This window comes from Macaca thibetana, chromosome 11 (assembly GCF_024542745.1).
Source record: "Macaca thibetana thibetana isolate TM-01 chromosome 11, ASM2454274v1, whole genome shotgun sequence".
Taxonomy (NCBI): domain Eukaryota; kingdom Metazoa; phylum Chordata; class Mammalia; order Primates; family Cercopithecidae; genus Macaca; species Macaca thibetana.
The window spans coordinates 378,141-399,802 of NC_065588.1; the positions used below are offsets into that span (position 1 = coordinate 378,141).

Consider the following 21,662-nt stretch of genomic DNA (forward strand, 5'->3'; position numbering starts at 1 on the left):
TTTTTTTTTTTTTTTTTGAGACGGAGTCTCGCGCTGTGTCACCCAGGCTGGAGTGCAGTGGCGCGATCTCGGCTCACTGCAAGCTCCGCCTCCCAGGTTCACGCCATTCTCCTGCCTCAGCCTCCGAGTAGCTGGGACTACAGGCGCCCGCCACCACGCCCAGCTAGTTTTTTGTATTTTTAGTAGAGACGGGGTTTCACCATGTTAGCCAGGATGGTCTCGATCTCCTGACCTCGTGATCCACCCGCCTCGGCCTTCCAAAGTGCTGGGATTACAGGCTTGAGCCACCGCGCCCGGCCGAGCCTGATAAATATTAATATTTGGTAATTACATATTAATCTCAACAAATATAAAATAACTTTTAAAGATAACTTTGAGATCTCTCATTTCCATTTATTCAAATGTGCATTTCATTGTCCTTTTTGAGACAGAGTTTTGCTCTTGTTGCCCAGGCTGGAGTGCAATGGCGTGATCTTGGCTCACCACAACCTCCGCCTCCCGGGTTCAAGCAATTCTCCTGCCTCAGCCTCCCGAGTAGCCGGGAATACAGGTGCCGCCACCACACCCGGCTAGTGCATTTCACTGTCAAACAAATCCTCCACTGGAAGCAATGTTTACCACCAAACGTATTTGATATTCCTAAATTGACAAGCCTGTGCTCTAATTTCTAAACCAGTATAAGCCTCACCTTGCTCAAAGCATAGAGATCCAGGATTTTTCTCTCTACCACAGGGATCTTCAGAGTAGATCCTTGAAGCTCCCAAAATTTTGCTAGTTGATCCAAGAAATCCAGTCTCACTCTGGTCATTGCCTGAGATTAAAATACAGAAATAAAAACTAAGATTATTAAAATACAGAAATAAAAACTAAGATTATTAAAATACAGAAATTAAAAACTAAGATTATTAAAATACAGAAATAAAAACTAAGATTATTAAAATACAGAAATAAAAACAAAGTTACGATTGAAATGAACGAGGACAACAGAGCAGGGGTCCCCACCCCCCGGGCTACGGACTGGTACCCGTCAGTGGCCTGTTAGGAACCCAGCCGCACAGCAGGAGTGAGCGGCGGCAGCAGGCAAGCATTACCACCCACTCTACTGTGAACTGCACGAGGGATTAAGGTTGTGCGCGCCTTTTGAGAATCTAATGCTTGATGATCTGAGGGGGAACAGTTTCATCCCAAAACCATCCTCCATACCCCCATCCATCCATGGATAAACTGTCTTCCATGAAACCAGTCCTTGGTGCCAAAAAGGTCTGGGACCACTGTAATAGAGGTATTCATTTCTCTAAAGAAATTCAAAGACTTTTCATTATTGCTTATTTCAACCCGGTAAAACTAGCCAATAGTAAAACTAGCCAAAAATAAAGAGACAAAAGACTTCTAATAAACTGTATTTATTCAGGCAAAAAGGTCACTCTGATTTATGTAAAAAGTTGTCATATTAGCAACCAAAACAATTTTTGTAAGTTGGTTTAACTTTATGCTGATCAGAAAATTCAGTAAATCAGATCCTCCTCAGTCTCTAACATTCTGTCATTTCATCCATAGGTAACATGCACACTTTAGGTGCATCAACTCTATACCTCACTGATACTAATATTCTTTGTCAAGCATCTAATTACAAGACTAAAAATAAAAAATATGTATTGCGGCCAGGCGCGGTGGCTCATGCCTGTAATCCCAGAACTTAGGGAGGCCAAGGCAGGTGGATCACCTGAGGTCAGGAGTTCCAGACCAGCCTGGCCAACATTACAAAACTCCATCTCTACTAAAAATACAAAAATTAGCCAGGCATGGTCGTTGTAACCTCAGCTACTAGGGAGGCTGAGGCAGGAGAATTGCCTGAACCCAGGAGGTGGAGGTAGAAGTGAGCCAAGATCGTGCCACTGTACTCCAGCCTCGGTGACAGAGCGAGACTCTGTCTCAAAAAAAGAAAAAAAATAAGTACGTATTAAACTCTCAGAAATATTTTGGGGGGGGGGGAAACACTTCAGAATGACATAATAAACCTTTGCTATCAATAATTTTCCTTCTGTACTCTAAAAGTTTTCATATCACAATGAAAAACCTTCTGAAAATCCGCAGACAGGAAAAACAGCAATACATAAATAGACTTCCATTTAGATAATTTAATATACATTAGTAATGCTTAAAGGCAGATCTTAATAAATCAGATTAACACTCCTGGCAAAGTTCCATTAAAACCAAAACCAAAACAAAACAAAACTAACTTTGAAAACTAGGGTTTTAAAACAGAATTTAAAAAACCATTTTCCAAGAATGAAGGGAGACAGAAATCTTCGGAGATTAACAAAACTTTTAGTAGAGTAAGAAACACTAGAGAAAGTAGAATTTAAGAATTCTAAGCATTGAAGCTAAACATTGAACATTTCCACTAGAACAACAGGGCTAGAGACAGTTTCTCATGATCTCAGTTAAACGGAGAAACCATAACTACTTTGCACAATTTTTTAAAAAATCACACTCTTCCTCCAAACATCAAGTAACTATTCAATACCAATTAACACAAACTCCAGGCTGTGGTCCATGAGCTTCTCAAAGTTCTCTACCTACAGCCCGAACACAAAGAATGAATCAGGAGGCAGAAACGGTGACAAAACACTTACCTCAAGTTCATTCAGGCGCTGGACTCTTGGAGTGAAACGAAAGCTTTTTACTTCACAGGCGAATGGAGGCTGCCAGTCCTAAATAGAAAGTTTTTTTAAAAAAAACACAGTGGTATTTAAGCAAGGAATGCGTTATTTATTCCCTTAAAGGGGGGTTTTGCCATAATCACGGTGCTAATAGACTAACTTATAAGACTTCTTTATTATAGAGACAGAATGAGCAATTCTTTTAGATAAAATAATTTTAATACAGGTTGAGTATCCCTCATCTGAAATGCTTGGGACCAGAAGTGTTTTGGATTTCAGATTTTTCCATATTTTGGAATATCTGCATATACATAAGGAGGTATCTTGGAGAGAGAAACCAAGTCTAAATACAAAATTATTTTGTCTCATATAGTTATACACATAACCTAAAGGTAATTTTATGCAATATTTTTAATAATTTGGTGCATAACGCTTGTGTACACTGGACCATGAGAAAAGAAAGGTGTCACTAACTCAGCCATCCGGTGTGGAAAATCTGTGGTTGTCTGGCATCACCATCATTTCTGACTGTGAATTCTTACATGCTACCAATAAACAATCATTTCCTTACACTTATTTCCACTTAAGTAGTTAACAGAAAAAATATAACATACCATTAATACAATGAAAAAAATAATCTATTCAAGCTGGGTGCAGTAGCTCATACCTGTAATCCCAGCACATTGGGAGACTGAGGCAGGAGGATCGCTTGAGCCCAGGAGCATGAGACCAGCCCAGGCAACAAAGCGAGACCCTGTCTCTATAAAATAAAAAGAATAATAATGTTTCAGGATAAGTTGGTTTCAGATTTGGGAGGATTTCGGATTTGGAATTTTTAAAGTAGGGATGGATGCTCAACCTATATTACCCAGAGAAGCAATCCTCTTCAAACCAGTCCCACTGTTTATCTCCCACAATTATGCTTTCCCAAGTTACTCAAGTGGAATTCAATGAGGTCATGTACCACAAAACGGTGTCTAGTAAACATTCAGGTTTACCAAGATCAAAAAAAAACACCAAAAAATTTAAAAAACCAAAAAGGGTAAAATTAAAGATTAAAAATAAACTTTTTAAACTTTTTCCTTTGTACTGTATGTGTAACGCGACAGAGCACTTTATGTTACACAAAAGTTTTGTTCAAAGCCCAGCTTCTGGGAACCCAAATATTCAACAACAAAAAAAGTAAGCACACACACAGAACAAGGACAGTTTCCAGACTGTGATATAACTAAAATCAGATAGCATATTTCAAGTGGGGTCTAAATAACACAGTTTGATTTGGCCTAAATAACAGAATAACAGTAAACCTATTTTAAAACGTGAGTAGTCAAAAAAAAAAAAAAAAAACCCAGGAGGTGGAGGCAGAAGTGAGCCAAGATCGTGCCACTGCACTCCAGCCTGGAAACTAAAGAAATTTGCCAATACTAAAATTAAATTCTGATTGTAAACAAGATTTATTTTCAATAATGTGACATAAAAAGAGAAAGCATTATTTCAACATTTTTTAAGTAAAAAAACACTTTTTTTAATCGAAGTAACCGTGAATTGAATTTCTAATTAATAAATTCAAGAGTAGATGAAAATACGACTTAGGAAAATCTTCAATGCTTAAGATTTGTTAATATTAGGTAATTATGATAGAAAAAAAGGGTTAAATGGAAGTTTTTGGAGGATGGCAATGCATATCATCACAGCAATTATTTGTTAATCCTCTGCTTGCAACGAATAGTCTATAACCTTAAACTCATTCTACATAGAGCATTATGTCTGTTTCAGAATCAGAAAAACCGATCTAGGTTCAAAATATACTTTGCCACTTGCCCAAGATAACCCATCTGGTGTTTTAACTTATCCAGATTAATCTTATCTGTAAAAGGTGGACTTCATTTACCTATCAGGGCTTCAAAGATTAAAGCAAACAATCTATAGGTGTTAAATTAGCTCCTCCTCGCTGTCATTTAAGTTTTTAATTCGCTGCGGTGCCTATCACTGTGGTAGTCAGTGGTGACGGCAGATGCTTTTTAAAATGCAACACTGGTTAACAGTGCTTAATATTTTATCATTACCAATACTAGACAAAACATAAAGCAAAATGCCTTTAAGAAGCAATGACTAAAGCAATGGTTCGAAAACCTCAACTTACATGAAGAATCATCTGAGACTAGTTGCTAGAAAAGCAGATTCCAGAACTTCCACAAGAAGCCTAGAGATCTGCATTTAAATAAGCATCCAGTTGACCCAGGTGCAAGTGGTCCCGCAACAGCATTTAAAAAGCACTGGTCTAATGAGTAAAGAAAAACACCTTTTGACCTTGAGCATCTCACTCAACCTCTTGGGGCATTAATCCCCTCCACACAAGGGATAGTATCTACTTTCCTTACCTCAACGTTGAGATTATAATTAACCTTATAGGCAAACCTAGTTATCTGCAATAACTGTGATTCTAAAATCGTTGATCTTGAGTTCCCTATGTCAAGAGATTTCAACATTTCCTTCCACCTCCATTATAGATGAATTCTTCCTAAACCTCTCAATTTTAGAATTATTGCTGCTCCTCTTTCCCCGGTAAGACTTTCTCACTGCAGCAATGATTAGCCTGGAGTTCTATGTCTATAATACCATCTGGTGGAACTAGAGCTCAGATTACCTTTTCAGAAACCCTAGCCCTGAGAGGAGGCCTGCAAATATTTGATCCAATCAGGTCTTGAATAGAGATAGCCGACTATCAAACCATAATGAGGATACGTGAGGGAAGAATGTACTTTAATTAAACCTCATATTGGCTAACGAAGGGCTTTAGGCCCACAGCGGAGAGAAAAGTATCAGTTCCCAAGTTCGAGGCGGAAGACCCCAGAGACACCACTTTCTCGCATTCAGACGTGTCTACATAAGACCACAAAAGAAACCGAAGCAGCAACATCCAGAAACAGGCTCCGGTTGTCTCAACATAAAGGAGAGTACATACGAAAGGAGAGAAGGATCGGAAAAGTAAGGCTAAACCCAGTGCACGGACTCCCCCCTTCTTCCTTCTCCCCCTCTCTCTCCACAGACTGAGGTACCTTGGGCGGCCGAATTTTGCAGATGCCGGTTTTCTCCGCCAAAGGCCGGATGCGGCCGATAAAGCTGAGCGGATCTGTGAACTCCTCCCAGCTCGGCTCAAAGACGGGGCACTCCGGGGGCGGCACGAACTCGGCCGCGTAGCCCCCCGGCCCCACGCCCGCCATTGCAGCGGCCGGGGGGGGGGGGTCCCCGTGGGGAACCGGTGGAGAAAAGCTGGCTGAAGCCCACTGAGCCCGTTCACGTCCCCTGACAGGGGCCGAAGCGCATCTTCGCGGAAAAGAACCGCTCAACACAGACACCCCAGAACCGCTTCCTCCTCCCGTTTGTTATTGTTTCTTGCAAGGCTTTTCCTCTGAGGGTCAGGACTTTTCCGGAAGTTACTGTGCTGTCAAATCCCTCCGCCCCCGCAGGAAACGGAATCCTTCCGCAGCGGCGCGACGCCCGGGTATCTGGCCCTTCCTCCTTCTTCTCTTGCCCGGCAGCCCGGTGTGGCTGTTTCTCTCCTTGCCTGCCAAAGTTCTGCCCAGTCCAACGACTCCACGCGGCTCGCCCTGGGTAGGGGGTCGGGGAGAGGCGCAATCTCTCCTTCACTAGAGGTGGGGATAGAGCCAGGCCGACGGGGCGAGGCGAGGCGCGACGCGTTCTTCCGGCGCGGAGGAATGTGTAATGCCCCAGAGGGCAGAGGTTGTGCTTCCGGTGAGGAGGGTCCCTTTCCCTTTTGTGTGTCGGGGTAGTAGAAATCACGCAGGGCTTAGCGTTAGCCCCCCAGCCTCGCCGCCCGTGCTTCGTGATTTGTTTTAACCTACCCTGCTGCGTTTCTAGCAAGTAGCCGTTCCAGCATTTCTCTTTTTTTTAGCCCTTTGAATGCAGGTATTTTACAGTAATCTCACTCTGCCACTTTATACCCGCCTCTTCTCCAGGAAAACAAGTGCAGGTCTAACCCATCCCCTAAATCCTGCCAGCTGGCTTTAGCCACCATCCAGGAATTGCTTTTCCTTTTACACAGAACACAGCAGCTCTTCTGAATTACCAGCCAGTACTGTCTAGCTACCTACAGGACATCTCACTCTGATAACTCAAAGTACTTTAATTGGTCACTATTTCTTCAGTGTTCCTGGTTTCATTAATACCTTCATCTATTCAGTTGCCTGAGGCAAAAAAAAAAACAATCAAGAAATAGTCCTCATGCTTTCTGCTCTCACTTCCCATGTATAATCGTGTGTCTCTCCATCCTTGTTACCAGTATCCTAATTTAAATACTCTTACTGACAACAGCTCATTTCTTTTCTCCTCTGAAATCCCTCTCCATTCTCAAGTTGGATTGCTTTGTCTAAAATCCAGAATTCATCTTGTCACTTTTCATCTCCAAACTCAACAACTCCAAACATCTTTTTTAATTGCTGATTTGCTGCTTTACTCTCCAGCTTCATCTCTACTGCTTCTCCATATGATCTACAGAAGTCTTTGTTGTGACTTTAGTACACCATGATTTTTCTCACCTCTGAGCCATCACACATATTTCCTCTGTCCAGAACATTTTTGTACTCTGCTGACCCAAAATCATTTGTATCATTATATCCCCTTCCTAAATTTCTACTCATCCTTCATTTAAATAAATATGAAGGATTAGGCTGAGCGAATCTGTGAACTGTGAACTCCTCCTTCATATTTATTTAAATAATATTTATTTAAATAATAATAATAATAAATAATATTTATTTAAATAAATATGAAGGATTAAATATCACTTCTAGATAGCCTTTCCTAATCCCAAAAATTGGTGTGGTCAGCAGCAACTTGTACTTCCTTGTCAAACTTTTTGAAATTGCATATTTAATTGCCTTTTTCCCTCAAACCGTAAGTTACACAAAGGCAGGGACAGTGTCTGTCTTGTTTTCCCAGCTCCTAGAATAGTGGTTGGTGTATAGGAGGTGTGCAATAAATATCTGCTAAATAAATGATTCACAAACCAATTTGCCTTGTGTGCCGTTGCCTCGTCCTACATTTACGTATGCCACGTTTTGTTTTGAGACTGTACCAGCATGTAACATACACAATATCCCTCCTCTTGATTATAGCATCCACAAAAGTTAATGTCCACTTACTCATAACCCCCAGCCTAAACCCACAGACACTTTCGCAGATAGTTCGGTTTCAGTTACCTTTTGTTGTGTAACAAATCACCTCAAAACTTAGTGGCAGAAAATAAAAACGACTAATGGCAATTCGGTGGGTTAGCAATCTGGTGTTGTCATGGCCTCACCTGGGATCACTCCTGCAATTATATCTGACAGCTTGACTGGTATGATGGTTAACCTGATGTTCAATTTGGCTGGGCCATGGTGCCCAGATACGTGGTCAAACATTCTACTGTTTCTGTTAGGGTATGTTGCAATGAGATTAACAAACCAGTGGACTTTGAATAACGCAGATTGCCCTCCGTAATGTGAGTAGGCCGTATCCAATCAACTGAAGGCCTGAAAAGAACAAAAGACTGACCTTCCGTGAAGAAGAAGGGATTTTGACAGTAGATGGCTCTCAGCCTTGAACTGTAGCATCACCTTTTCCCTGGTCTCCGGCCCGCCAACCCACCCCTCAGATTTTGGACTTGAAAGCTCTATAATCAAGTGAGCCAAGTCCTTAAAATAAATATCTTTATAAACATACACATGCACACACACATCCTGTTGGTTCTGTTTCTCTGGAGAACCCTGAATACACTAGGGTTGGAGGGTTCAAGATGGCCTCACTCATGTGTCTGGCAGTTGGTGCTGGCTATTGGCTGAAAAGTCTCAGTTCTCCACATGGCTTCTCATCTTCTTATGGTGGATGGAGCTTTTCCACTGCATGGTGGTCTTAGCATTCTAAGAAGCAAAGACCTAAAACCTAGACTCCAAAATGTACAAGATCACTCCATCATACTCTGTTGGTCGAAGCAAGTCATAAGACCATCCCAGATTCTAGAGGTGGTCAAATAAACTCCAATTTTTTATGGGAAGAGTGGCAATGTCACATTACAAAGGGTGTGGACACAGGAAGCTGTGATTCATAATAATTCCATACAATTATAATGATTTACGTCCGGGTGCAGTGGCTCATGCCTGTAATCCCAGCACTTTTCGAGGCCGAGGTGGGCAGATCACCTGAGGTCAGGAGTTTGACACCAGCCTGGCCAACATAGCGAAACCCTGTCTCTATTAAAAATGTATAAAAATTAGCCGGGTGTGGTGGCGGGCGCCTGTAATCCCAGCTACTCAGGAGACTGAGGCAGGAGAATTGCTTCAACCCAGGAGGTGGAAGTTGCAGTGAGTCGAGATCGCGCCACTGCACTCCAGCCTAGGTGACAAGAGTGAGACTGTCTCAAAAAAAAGAAAAATATTTACAACAAAGTCTTTAATTTTTACCACTTAAATCTGGAAAACTATATTATTCAGAAAAAGAAATAATGGAATTCCAAATAAAACAAGCTACTCAAATAATTCATTTTCTCAAACATTCAACTAAAATATAATGGTTTTGCTCTCAAATTAATGGAGGGTGAGAACCTGATAGAACCTCAGTCTAAGCATAAATCCTTAAAAGCTTTGACTGGTCCTATTTATTTCCTGTTATTTTCTTCAGATTTTACTTACCTATTGTTTTATTTTAAACTGTCTCTCTAGTAGAATAGAAAATGTACAGAGTAATGATTCTCAATCATTTTTATTTGCCACAGTACTTCTGAGAAATCCGTAGTGGTTGCTTACAACAGCAGGCAGTCTGTAAGAGAAGACGGTGAATAGAAGGACAGTAAACATTAGTATCTCTGGTGCGAACAGAAGAAACTTCTCTAGTTATAATCGCCTCACATTCTGATGCTCCCCTCAGGGAGGGTACATGAACCCCACTTCCACCTCTCATGCTTACCCCTTTAAAAATCACTGTTGTAAAAATCCAAATTGTGTTTTATCAGCTTCTGTGAGGGCATTCTGCACACACAATGTCAAACTGAGTCAATAGTATTTGGGTTTCTGGGCAGAATGGAGTATAACTGTAGTTTAAAAGGATCATTTGCATTATTTAAACAATCCTTGATAGTAACTTTTCAGAAAAAAAAAATATTAGAGTATTATTTATCTGAAATTTATTATCCTGAGTGTTAAAATAGACGAAAATGAATACCTAGATCTGATAATCATTTGGCTAGACTGTGGTCCCTGGATTCTTAAAAAATGCAACAAAACCTCACAAAATCAGATTAATTAAGGGAGGGTTAGTTTCAGAGAGGGAAAAGGCAAAATTACTGAATTTTTAAAGAAGTGTCCTTTTAATTCAAGAATAATTTCCACCAAGGCCAGCCACGATGGCTCACGCCTGTAATCCCAGCACTTTGAGAGGCCGAAGCGGGGGGGGGGGGATCACAAGGTCAGGAGATCGAGACCATCCCGGCTAACGCAGTGAAACCCCGCCTCTACTAAAAATACAAAAAAAAATTAGCTGGTCACAGTGGCAGGTGCCTGCAGTCCCAGCTACTTGGGAGGCTGAGGCAGGAGAATGGCGTGAACCCGGGAGGTGGAGCTTGTAGTGAGCTGAGATCCGGCCACTGCACTCCAACCTGGGTAACAGAGCGAGACTCCATCTCAAAAAAAAAAAAAGAATAATTTCCACCAGTGATTCTCAAATTGTTTTGGTCTCAGGACACCTTCACTCTTAAAAACTATTGAGGCCAGGCACGGTGACTCATACCTGTAATCCCAGCACTTTGGGAGGCTGAAGTGGGAAGATCACTTGAGGTCAGGAGTTCGAGACCAGCCTGGCCAACATGGAGAAACCGCATGTCTACTAAAAATGCAAAAATTGGCCGGGTGCCGTGGCTCAAGCCTGTAATCCCAGCACTTTGGGAGGCCGAGGCGGGTGGATCACGAGGTCAGGAGATGGAGACCATCCTGGCTAACACGGTGAAACCCCATCTCTACTAAAAATACAAAAAACTAGCAGGGCGCGGTGGCGGGCGCCTGTAGTCCCAGCTACTCGGGAGGCTGAGGCGGGAGAATGGCGAACCCGGGAGGCGGAGCTTGCAGTGAGCCGAGATCACGCCACTGCACTCCAGCCTGGGAGACACAGCGAGACTCCATCTCAAAAAAAAAAAAAAAAAAAAAAAAAAAAAAATGCAAAAATTAGCTGGGCATAGTGGTGGGCACCTGTAATCCCAGCTACTCAGGAGGCTAAGGCAGGAGAATCGCTGGAACCTGGGAGGCAGAGGCCAAGATGGCGCCACTGTACTCCAGCCTGGGCAACGGAGTAAGACTCTGTCTCCAAAAAAAAAAAAAAAATTACCAAGAACCCCCAAAGCTCTTGTTTATATGCATAATATATATTGATGTTTACTATATAAGAAATTAAACCTAAGATGTTTAAAATATTTTATTCATTTAAATATAAAACTTTTATATTTATACATTTTAAAAATAATAACTACATTTTCCAAAACAAAAAATTTAGTGAGAAGAGCGGCATTGGTTTACATTTTTTATACCTTTGTTTAACATTTGGCTTAGCAGGATTGAGCTGCATTCTCATATCTGTTTCTGCATTCAACCTGTTACAATATGTTCTTTTTGTTGGAATAAATGAAGAAAAACCAGCACCACACAAATATGTAGTTGGGAAAGGAAGAGCATTTTATTTATTTTTTATTTTTTATTTTTTTAGACACAGGGTGTCACTCTGTTAGCCAGTTGGAGTGCAGTGGCACAATCCCAGCTTACTCCAACTCTTGGGCTCAGGCAATCCTCCTGCCTCAGCCTCCCAAGTAGCTAGGACCACAGGTGTGCATCAATATGCCCAGCTAATTAAAAAAAATTTTTTTTGTAGACATAGGGTCTTGCTATGTTGCCCATACTGATCTCAAACTTCTGGGCTCAGGGATCCTCCCACCTCGGCCTCCCAAAGTGCTGTGATTACAGGCATGAGCCACCATGCATAGTGGGGAGAAGCATTTTAATAACCTTCTCAGATAACTGTAATTTCCTAAAGGCTAACAATTTGGAATCTAAAACTTTATCAGTTAACTTTTTGTACTCTGTCACATTAAAATGGTAGTCAATCTTGTCCTTTTTTTCTTTTTTCTTTTTTTTTTTTTTTTGAGACAGAGTCTTGCCCTGTCCCTCAGGCTGGAGTGCAGTGGTGCGATCTTGGCTCATTGCAACCTCCGCCTCCTGGGTTCAAGAGATGCTCCTGCCTCAGCCTCCTGAGTAGCTAGGATTACAGGCGCCCGCCACCATGCCCAGCTAATCTTTGTATTTTTAGTAGAGATGGCGTTTTGCCATTTTGGCCAGTCTGGTCTCGAATTCCTGGCCTCAGGTGATCCACCTGCCTCGGCCTCCCAATGTGCTGGGATTACAGGCGTGAGCCACTGCGCCCAGCCAATCTTGTCCTTGAATGGACTTTTTTACCCAGTCATGCTGTTGTAACATCATGCATTGGTCATTTAGAAAATACTGGTTCAGGCCTGGCTCGGTGGCTCAAGCCTGTAATCCCAGCACTTTGGGAGGCCGAGACGGGCGGATCACGAGGTCAGGAGATCGAGACAATCCTGGCTAACACGGTGAAACCCCGTCTCTACTACAAAAAAAAAAAAAAAAGCAAAAAGCTTGCCGGGCGAGGTGGCGGACACCTGTAGTCCCAGCTACTCGGGAGGCTGAGGCAGGACAATGGCGTGAACCCGGGAGGCGGAGCTTGCAGTGAGCTGAGATCCGGCCACTGCACTCCAGCCTGGGCGACAGAGCGAGACTCCGTCTCAAAAAAAAAAAAAAAAAAAAAATACTGGTTCACTGAGTTATACAGCTCTTCCAATGTTGACACGTACTATTATATAATATCAAAACAATTTACAAAAATATCACCATCAATTTATCAGGCAATTGGGAAGCTGTCAAACTCATGACGACAGAAACAAGTTTCCCAAAATCATAATTTCCACCTGAAAGCTCACATTTCATTATTGCCAACAAATACCGTTGGTTGTTTTCATTGAGGAGATTGACTCACTTTGTCCATTTTCAAGAAAAGATCTGCCGTATCTAAGTCTGAACAACCATAGTTTGTCTGTTAGTCCTTCTACTACTATTCTATGAAAAAAGCGACTAGCTGAGCTGGTATTATTTCCTCGAGAAAACTCTCTGGATGCAACTGGGTGTGTTATGTGTACTTCTTACTTCATCACACAGACAAAAGACATATTTAAAGGTCGAGATTTATTACAATTAATAATTTTTACTCCTTTATCAAAGGCATTCTTAAATGAAACTAGCTTTCCCCAGTGAGCATACGTAATGAAGGTGTGGTTTGGTGTCACTGCCATGATTCATGCTAAGGGAACAGCATTTTACCCACTGTTGCTTTTGTACCATCCATTCTCATGTCAACAGTGAAAACGGCAAATAGCATCTTAGTATTACCATGGTCAATGCTGCTCTAGTTTAGGTCCTTTTCCTCATATGAATTTCCACTGTGGCCTTCCAAGGACCTTCAAGCATTGTTCTTATTTGATCCTTTGCCACCAGTGCGATTTTTAAAAATTATCAATTTGATGTTGTGTGATTGCGAGAGAGTGATGGATTTGAGAATGACTCCTTGGCATTGGAATGAATGATGATGCATTAATTTAGATATAGAATGGAAGAAGAGCATTCTAATGGGGGGAGGCAGCACACCTGCAGGGAGGAGCATTATACCTGCATTCAACATTTATTCCACATCTCTGTGTGCCAGGCACTCTTCCCGATGCTGGATATATGACAGTGAACAACAAAAAAAGACAAAGTATCAGCTCTCATAGAACTCACATTCTAGTGGAAAGGGAAGACAAAAGAATAAGCACAGGCTAATAAATAGATACTATTTTAGGTGATGATAAGATCTTTTCTAAAGAAGAGAAAGTAAGGGAGAGTGGGTGATCCTCAAAGGGCTCACAGATTGGTCACATTTGGTTTTTGTTTTTAGTTTTCTGAGACAGGGTTTCATTCTGTCACCTAGGTTGGAGTGCAATGGCACCATCTTGGCTCACTGTAACCTCAAACTTCTGGGCTCAAGAAATCCTCCCGCCTCGGCCTCTTGAGTAGCTAGGACCACAGGTGTGTGCCACCACGCCTGGGTAATTTATTTTTATTTTTCTATTTTCTATAGAGATAGGATCTGGCTGTATTTCCCAGGTTGGTTTCAAACGTCTAAGCTCAAGCAATCCTACTGCCTTGGCCTCCCGAAGTGCTGGAATTACAGGCATGAGCCACTGCACCCAACCAGATTGGTGACGTTTGAATAAAGGCTACTTTATAAAAATGAAAGGACAAATTGCTAAATGAATATCCAATCAGAAGGGATTACAGCTAGCCTTCCATATCCAAGGGTTCCTCATTTAGAGAGTCCATATCCACGAACCCAACCGACTACAGAAATATTTGGAAAAAAAATAAAAATAATAATAAAAAATAAAAATAATACAGATTAAAAAACAGTATAGGCCAAGTGTGGTGGTTCATGCCTGTAATCCCAGAACTTTGGGGGGCCGAGGTGGGTAGATCATTTGAGGTCAGGAGTTCGACACCAGAGTGGCCAACATGGTGAAGTCCCATCTCTACTAAAATACAAAAATTGACTGGGCTTGGTGGTGCATGCCTGTAGTCCCAGCTACTTGGGAGGCTAAGGCAAGAGAATCGCTTGAACCCAGGAGGCAGAGGTTGCAGTGGGCCGAGATCACACTACTGCACTCCAGCCTGGGCAACAGAGTGAGACGCCATCTCTAAATAAATAAGTAAATAAATGAAATAAAACAATACAGTAAATCAAGTGCAGTGGCATGCATCTATAATCCCAGCTACTCAGGAAATTGAGTCAGGAGGATTGCTTGAGCCCAGGGGTTTGAGTCCAGTCTGAGCAACATAGCAAGACCTTGTCTCTAAAAAATAAAAATAAATAAATAAATGAACTTAAATACATTTTGAAATTTTAAAAAATCAATACACTGGTCAGGCGAGGTGGCTCACATCTATAATCCCAGCACTTTGGGAGGCCGAGGCAGGCAGATCGCCTGAAGTAAGGAGTTCGAGACCAGCCTGGCCAACATGGTGAAACCCTGTCTCTACTAAAAATACAAAAATTAGCCAGGTGTGGTGGCGGGTGTCTATAATCCCAGCTACTTGGGAGGCTGAGCCAGATGAATCACTTGAACCTGGGAGGCGGAGGTTGCAGTGAGCTGAGATTGTGCCATTGCATTCCAGCCTGGGGGACAGAGCAAGACTCCCTCTCGAAAAAAGAAGAAGAGAGAAGAAAACCAACTATTTACATTGTATTAGGTATTAGAAGTAATCTATAGATGTTTTGAAGTATATGAGAGGGTATGCATAGGTCATATGCAAATAGTGTGCCATTTATGTAAGGGACTTGAGCATCTCTGCCTTTTGGTACCCAGGAATTTCCTGGCACGAATTCCTAGCAGATTGTATTTCCAATTAGGGAGATAGTCAAGATTTTACAAAAGTGGTAGTATTTGAGTTGGCCCTTGTAAGAATTTTGAGTGAAGATTCATTGAAAGGGCCAATCCAGATAAAAGGAAGAGTGTGACCTGAAGCTGGAAAGTGCATCCTATGTTCAGGAGATGACCATCAATTTCTTTAAATAGAGACAAATGGGGTCAGATAGTTGCAGTCTTTGAATGCCATATTACCATCTGAACTTCATTCTCTAGTCTGTGGGGAGTCATCGAAGGTTTATAAGCAGGAGTGTGACATATCCGGAATTGTGACATATCCGGAAAAAAAAAGTGATTTTTCTGGAGACAGAGTCTCCTTGTCACCCAGGCTGGAGTGCAATGGCGTGATCTCAGTTCACTGCAACCTCCACTTCCTGAGTTCAAGCAATTCTCCTGCCTCAGCCTCCCGAGTAGCTGGGATTACAGGCATGTGCCACCACGCCCAGCTAATTTTTGTATTTTTAATAGAGACAGGGCTCATGCCTGTAATCCGAGCACTTTGGGAAGCGGAGGCAGGTGAATCACAAGGTCAGGAGTTGGAGACCAGCCTGGACAAAAATTAGCTTTTATAGAATGGATTGGAGGCAAGAACACCCAGTTAGAAGCCTATTGTAATAGTCCAAGTGAAAGGTAATAAGACACATAGTAGAAATAAATAGGAGGATATATATGAAGACAGGCTCATCATGACTTGATTTTTTAAAAAATTGCAGCTGAAAGAAAGGAAATAGACAAAGATACTGAGCCAAGATGTTTGGGAAGATTTTAATGTAATTAACAGAGAAAATCACAAGGGGAAAGAAGCAGGTTTGGGAGTACAGGCATATCTTGGAGATATTGCAGGTTCAGTTCCAGATCACCATAATAAAGTGAATATCACCATAAAGCAAATTGTTCGAAATTTTTGGTTTCCCAGTGCATTAAAAAAGCTATGTGTTTACACTATACTGTAGTCTAGTGCATTATTTCTAGTTTGCATTATTTCTTTTAAAAATGTACATGCCTTAATTTAAAATACTTCTTTTTTTTTTTTTTTTTTTTGAGATGGAGTCTTACTCTGTCACCCGGGCTGGAGTGAGTGGTGCAATCTCGGCTCACTGCAATCTCTGCCTCCCAGGTTCAAGCAATTCTCCTGCCTCAGCCTCCCGAGTAGCTGGGACTACAGGCGCATGCCACCACACCCGGCTAATTTTTTGTATTTTTAGTAGAGACGGGGTTTCACTGTCTTAGCCAGGATAGTCTCCATCTCCTGACCTCGCGATCCGCCCGTCTCAGCCTCCCAAAGTGGGATTATAGGCGTGAGCCACCGCGACTGGCCTTAAAATACTTTATTGCTAAAAATGCTAATGATCATCTAAGCCAAGTCATAATATTTTCACCGATGGAGGGTCTAGCCTTGATGGTGAGGGCTGCTGACTGCTCACGGTGCTGACTGCTAAAGGCTGGGGTGGCTGCAGCAATTTCTTAAAATAAGACAACAATGAAGTTGTTTTCATTCTTCCTTTCATGATATCGATTGATTCTCCCTTTCATGAAAGATTTCTCTGTCGCATGCAATGCTGTTTGATAGCATTTTACCCACAGTAGAACTTCTTTTAAAGTTGAAGTCAATCCTCTCAACCTTGCCACTGCTTTATCAACTAAGTTTATGTAATATTCTAAATCCTTTGTTGTCATTTCAGCAGTGTTCACAGCATCTTCACCAGGAGTAGATTCCATCTCAGGAAACCATTTTCTTTGCTCATTCATAAGAAGCAACTCTTCATCCATAGTTTCATCACGAAATTGCAGCAATTCAGTCACATCCTCAGGCTCCACTTTTTTTTTTTTTTTTTTGAGACGGCATCTTGCTCTGTTGCCTAGGCTGGACTGCAGTGGTGCGATCTTGGCTCACTGCAACCTCCGCCTCCCGGGCTCAGGCGATTCTCCTGCCTCAGCCTCCCGAGGCTCCACTTCTAATTCTAGTTCTCTTGCTACTTCCACAGCATCTGCAGTTATTTCCTCCATGAAGTCTTTAACCCCCTCAAAGACATCCAAGAGGACTGGAATTAACTTCTTCCAAACTCCTGTTATTATTGATATTCTGTCCTCCTCCCCTAAGTCACAAATGTTCTTTTTAAAATTTTTTCATTAAATATATTTTTACTTTTTTTTTTTTTTTTTTTTTTTTGAGACACGGTCTTGCTCTGTCACCCAGGCTGGACTGCAGTGGCACAATTTCAGCTCACTGCAACCTTGGTCTCCCAGGCTCAGGCAGTCCTCCCACCTCAGCCTCCCAAGTAGCCAGGTGCATGCCAGCACACCTGGCTAGTTTTTGTATTTTTCTGTAGAGACAAGGTATTCCATGTTGCCCAGGCTTGTCATGCACTCCTGAGTTTAAGTGATCCACCCACGTTGGCCTTCCAAAGTGCTGGGTTTACAGGTGTGAGTCACCTCACCAGGCCAAGTCACAAATGATCTTAAGGACATCCAGAATGGCGGTGAGTCCTTTCCAGGTTTTCAATTTACTTTGCCCAGATTCATCAAAGAAATCACTATCTCCGGCAGCTATAGCCTTCTGAAATATATTTCTTTTCTTTTCTTTTCTTTTCTTTTCTTTTGAGATGGAGTTTCGCTCTTGTTGCCCAGGCTGGAGTGCAATGGCACGATCTCAGTTCACTGCAACCTCCACCTCCCAGGTTCAAGTGATTCTCCTGCCTCAGCCTCCCAAGTAGCTGGGATTACAGGCATGCGCCACCACGCCTGGCTAATTTTGTACTTTTAGTAGAGGCGGGGTTTCTCCATGTTGGTCAGGTTGGTCTCAAACTCCCGACCTCAGGTGATCCACCTGCCTCGGCCTCCCAAAGTGCTGGGATTACAGGCATGAGCCACTATGCCCAGCCTGAAATATATTTCTTTTTTTTTTTTTTTTTTTTTTTTTGAGGCGGAGTCTCGCTCTGTCGCCCAGGCTAGAGTGCAGTGGCCGGATCTCAGCTCACTGCAAGCTCCGCCTCCCAGGTTTACGCCATTCTCCTGCCTCAGCCTCCCCAGTAGCTGGGACTACAGGCGTCTGCCACCTCGCCCGGCTAGATTTTTGTATTTTTTAGTAGAGACGGGGTTTCACCGTGTTAGCCAGGATGGTCTTGATCTCCTGACCTCGTGATCCGCCCGTCTCGGCCTCTCAAAGTGCTGGGATTACAGGCTTGAGCCACCGCGCCTGGCCTGAAATATATTTCTTAATAAGACGTGAAAGTCAAAAATGACTCCTTGATCCATGAGCTGCAGAATGTCTGTTGTGTTTGCAAGCATGAAAGTCATATTCATCTGTTTGCACATCTCTACCAGAGCTCTTGGGTGACCAGTTGCATTGTGAGTGAGAAGTAATATTTTGAAAGAAATCCTTTTTTTCCTGAGCTGTAGGACTTAAAATAAAACATAAATAAAATGGTGGACTTAAAATATTCAGTTACCCGTGCTACAAAGATATATGCTGTCATCCAGCTTTTGTTGTTCCATTTATACAGCACAGGCAGACTATATCTAGCATAATTCTTAAAGGCTCTAGGATTTTAGGGATGTAAATGAGCACTGGCTTCAACTTAAAGTCAACAGTTGCATTAGCCCCTAACATGAGAGTCAGTCTGTTCTTAGAAGCTGTGAAGCCAGGCATTGACTTCTCTCTAGCTATGAAAGTACTAGCTGGCATGTTCTTCCAATAAAAGGCTGGTTCAGATACATTGAAAGTCTGTAGTTTAATGCAGTCACCTTAACCAGTTACCTTAATTAGCTCTCCGAATAGCTTGCTGCAACATCTACACCAGCACTTGCTGCTTCACCTCGCACTTTTAAGCAACGCAACTAGCTCCTTTCCTTAAACCTCGCGAACCAGCCTGTGCTAGCTTCCACCTTTTCTTCTGCAGCCTCCTCACCTGTCTCAGCCTTCATTTTATTGAAGAGTTAGGACTTTGCTCCAGGTTAGGCTTTGGCGTGAGGGAATGTTGTGGCTGGTTTGATCTTCTGTCCAGACCACTCAGACTTTGTCGGTATCAGCAATATCTGTTTCACTTTCTTATCATTTGTGTGTTTACTGGAGCAGCACTTTTAATTTCCTTCAAAAACTTTTCCTTGGCACGCACAACTTGGCTAACTTTGGTGCAAGAAGACTGGCTTTCATCCTGTCTCGGCTTTCAACATGCCTTCTTCGCTGAGCTTGATCATTTTCAGTTTTTTATTTAAAGTAAGAGATGTGTGACTCTATCTTTCGCTTGAACCCCCACTGTACGGTTGTTAATTGGTCTAATTTCAATATTGTATCATAGGAATAAGGAGGCAAGAAGAGAGGGAGAAGGGCAGGGAGACTGCTGGTCTGTGGAGCAGTCAAAACATCCACAACATTTATTAACTAAGATTGTCATCTTATATGGGCATGGTTCATGGTGCCCCTAAACAATTACAATAGTAATATAAAAGATAATAGATCCGCATAACCCATACAATTATTATGAAAAAGTTTGAAATATTGTGAAAATTAACAAGTGTGGTGCAGAGGCACACAGTAAGCCTGTGCTGTAGGAAAAATGGCGCAGATAGATTTGGTTCCATGCAGCGTTGCCACAAACCTTACGGTTGTAAAAACAGTTATCTGGGAAGCGCAATAAAGGAAAGTGTGCCTGTAGCAGACGCACGTTCCGTTTAGACATCCTTAGGACTCGTACCAGCGAAGGGCCCAGCTTTTCCACGCCAGTAGCTGCAATTAAGCGCTTTCCCCCCCACCTTTACACCTTGCTTTCCGGAAAGATGAGAACATAATGGATTTTGAACTTGCTTTGATCATGAAAGCCCAGTGACTCACATTTCTCCGGAAAAGGAAGCAGCGTCTGCTACGGAACAAACAGTAGAATTTTAATACATAATCCCCTGACCGTAGAAACTGAACCTCAGGTCCTATCCTGGCTCTAGGCCAGCAGGTCATGGAAGAATAAACTTTTCTTAGAATCTTTATCTTCTTGAGACAAGCTTGGAAATGACAACATATATGTACCATGAACGCGAAGCACCTGAGCTCAAAGCAGTTGAGCAATCTTAAGTGGGGGTGCCCGGAAGTGGTGCGTTCTGACCCCAAACGTCCCATTACCGGTACCTGGAGGAGCAGGTTGCAGCCCAGCTGCATCGCCCCGCGCAGAACTGCATGCAGAAGAAAAACTACGTTTCCCAGAGACCTCTGCGCGGCCAGGAGCACCGCGAGGAGGGGCGAGATGGGGCGGGCCTCTGTGTGACGGCCGTTCCCATTGGTGCGCAGTCCAAAGGGCCTTGTAAACTCCTGCGCGATTGCACTGATTCAGGGACGCGCCGTGGCGCCGCGACGCTCCTTGGTTTGACTTTTGCGTTTCAGTTGAGTTCCCTGACGCGGAGTCTCAGTGTGTCGTGAGTATGGAGTTTCGGGTTGGGGGTGAAGGGGTTAGTAAGAGGCCTTGGGAAGAAAATCTTGTGAGGGAGAAGTAACGGCGGAAGCAGTGCGGAGGAGAGGGACGTGAGCCTGGAATCTGGTGCCCGTGGCGGGGCTGGGGACCGGAGGAGAAAGTTCGAGGGTGCAAAGGGAGAGACCTCCGGAGTGCTGGAGGGAGGGGACCTGCCGCAGGGAGGGAGGGAGAGACCTCCGGAGTGCTGGAGGGAGGGGACCTGCCGCAGGGAGGGAGGGAGAGAGACCTCCGGAGTGCTGGAGGGAGGGGACCTGCCGCAGGGAGGGAGGGAGAGACCTCCGGAGTGCTGGAGGGAGGGGACCTGCCGCAGGGAGGGAGGGAGAGAGACCTCCGGAGAGCTGGAGGAGGGGACCTGCCGCAGGGAGGGAGGGAGAGACCTCCGGAGTGCTGGAGGGAGGGGACCTGCCGCAGGGAGGGAGTCGAGCGTGGGGTGAAGTGGGGAAAGGGGTGCAGGATTCGGACGCCCTGGAGATGGGTTCCGGTACACGCTCACCCCACGCTGCTCTAACCCTCAGGTTCCTCATTTGTAAAATAAGGGGTAATAAAAATACTTACCAGTTGTGGGGAGAATGAAATAAATTTCACAGATTTGTCACGTGGCTAACAGAAAAAAAATCGAAGTGCTACATAAATGTTAATTGTTAGTAGACAAGCTATAAGAATATACCTAAGCAAGGATATTGGAGATAGGTGCAGAGAAGCTAGCTGAAACCCGTTAATTTACCTGTCAGCAAGGGCATTGTTCTTCGGAAGAGGCAATGCAGAGTAAGACGCGGTTTTTATCTGCAGGGAACGCACGCTAGCAAGGGAGAAACGATAGCAATAAAGAATTCTAATACGTTGACTTGTAGAGAATTTCAAAGGCAGTTCTTTTGCAGTTAGATCATTTTTGCTAAATCATTCTGGATGGGGAGACTCAGGAAAGAGAAAAAGGAGGTGCTATTTAAGACGAGTTTTCATGTACAGACTAGA

General features: G+C 43.1%; 2 protein-coding genes across 3 annotated transcripts in view; one reads left to right on the plus strand and one right to left on the minus strand.

Annotated features, from left to right (window-relative positions):
* Window positions 1–6,358, minus strand: part of KDM5A (lysine demethylase 5A) — a 93,826-nt gene extending 87,468 nt beyond the window's left edge. The window contains exons 1-3 of the mRNA XM_050747025.1: window positions 5,723–6,358; window positions 2,637–2,714; window positions 689–811 (exon numbers count right to left, since the gene is read on the minus strand). Coding sequence (XP_050602982.1) covers window positions 689–811; window positions 2,637–2,714; window positions 5,723–5,887 — 366 coding nt within the window. The 5' untranslated portion in view covers window positions 5,888–6,358. The remainder of the gene's footprint in view (window positions 1–688; window positions 812–2,636; window positions 2,715–5,722) is intronic.
* A 14,144-nt stretch (window positions 6,359–20,502) lies between these two features.
* Window positions 20,503–21,662, plus strand: part of CCDC77 (coiled-coil domain containing 77) — a 38,372-nt gene continuing 37,212 nt past the window's right edge. For both annotated transcript variants that reach the window (XM_050747078.1, XM_050747080.1), the window contains exon 1: window positions 20,503–20,634. The gene's annotated coding sequence lies outside the window, so the exon portion shown is untranslated. The remainder of the gene's footprint in view (window positions 20,635–21,662) is intronic.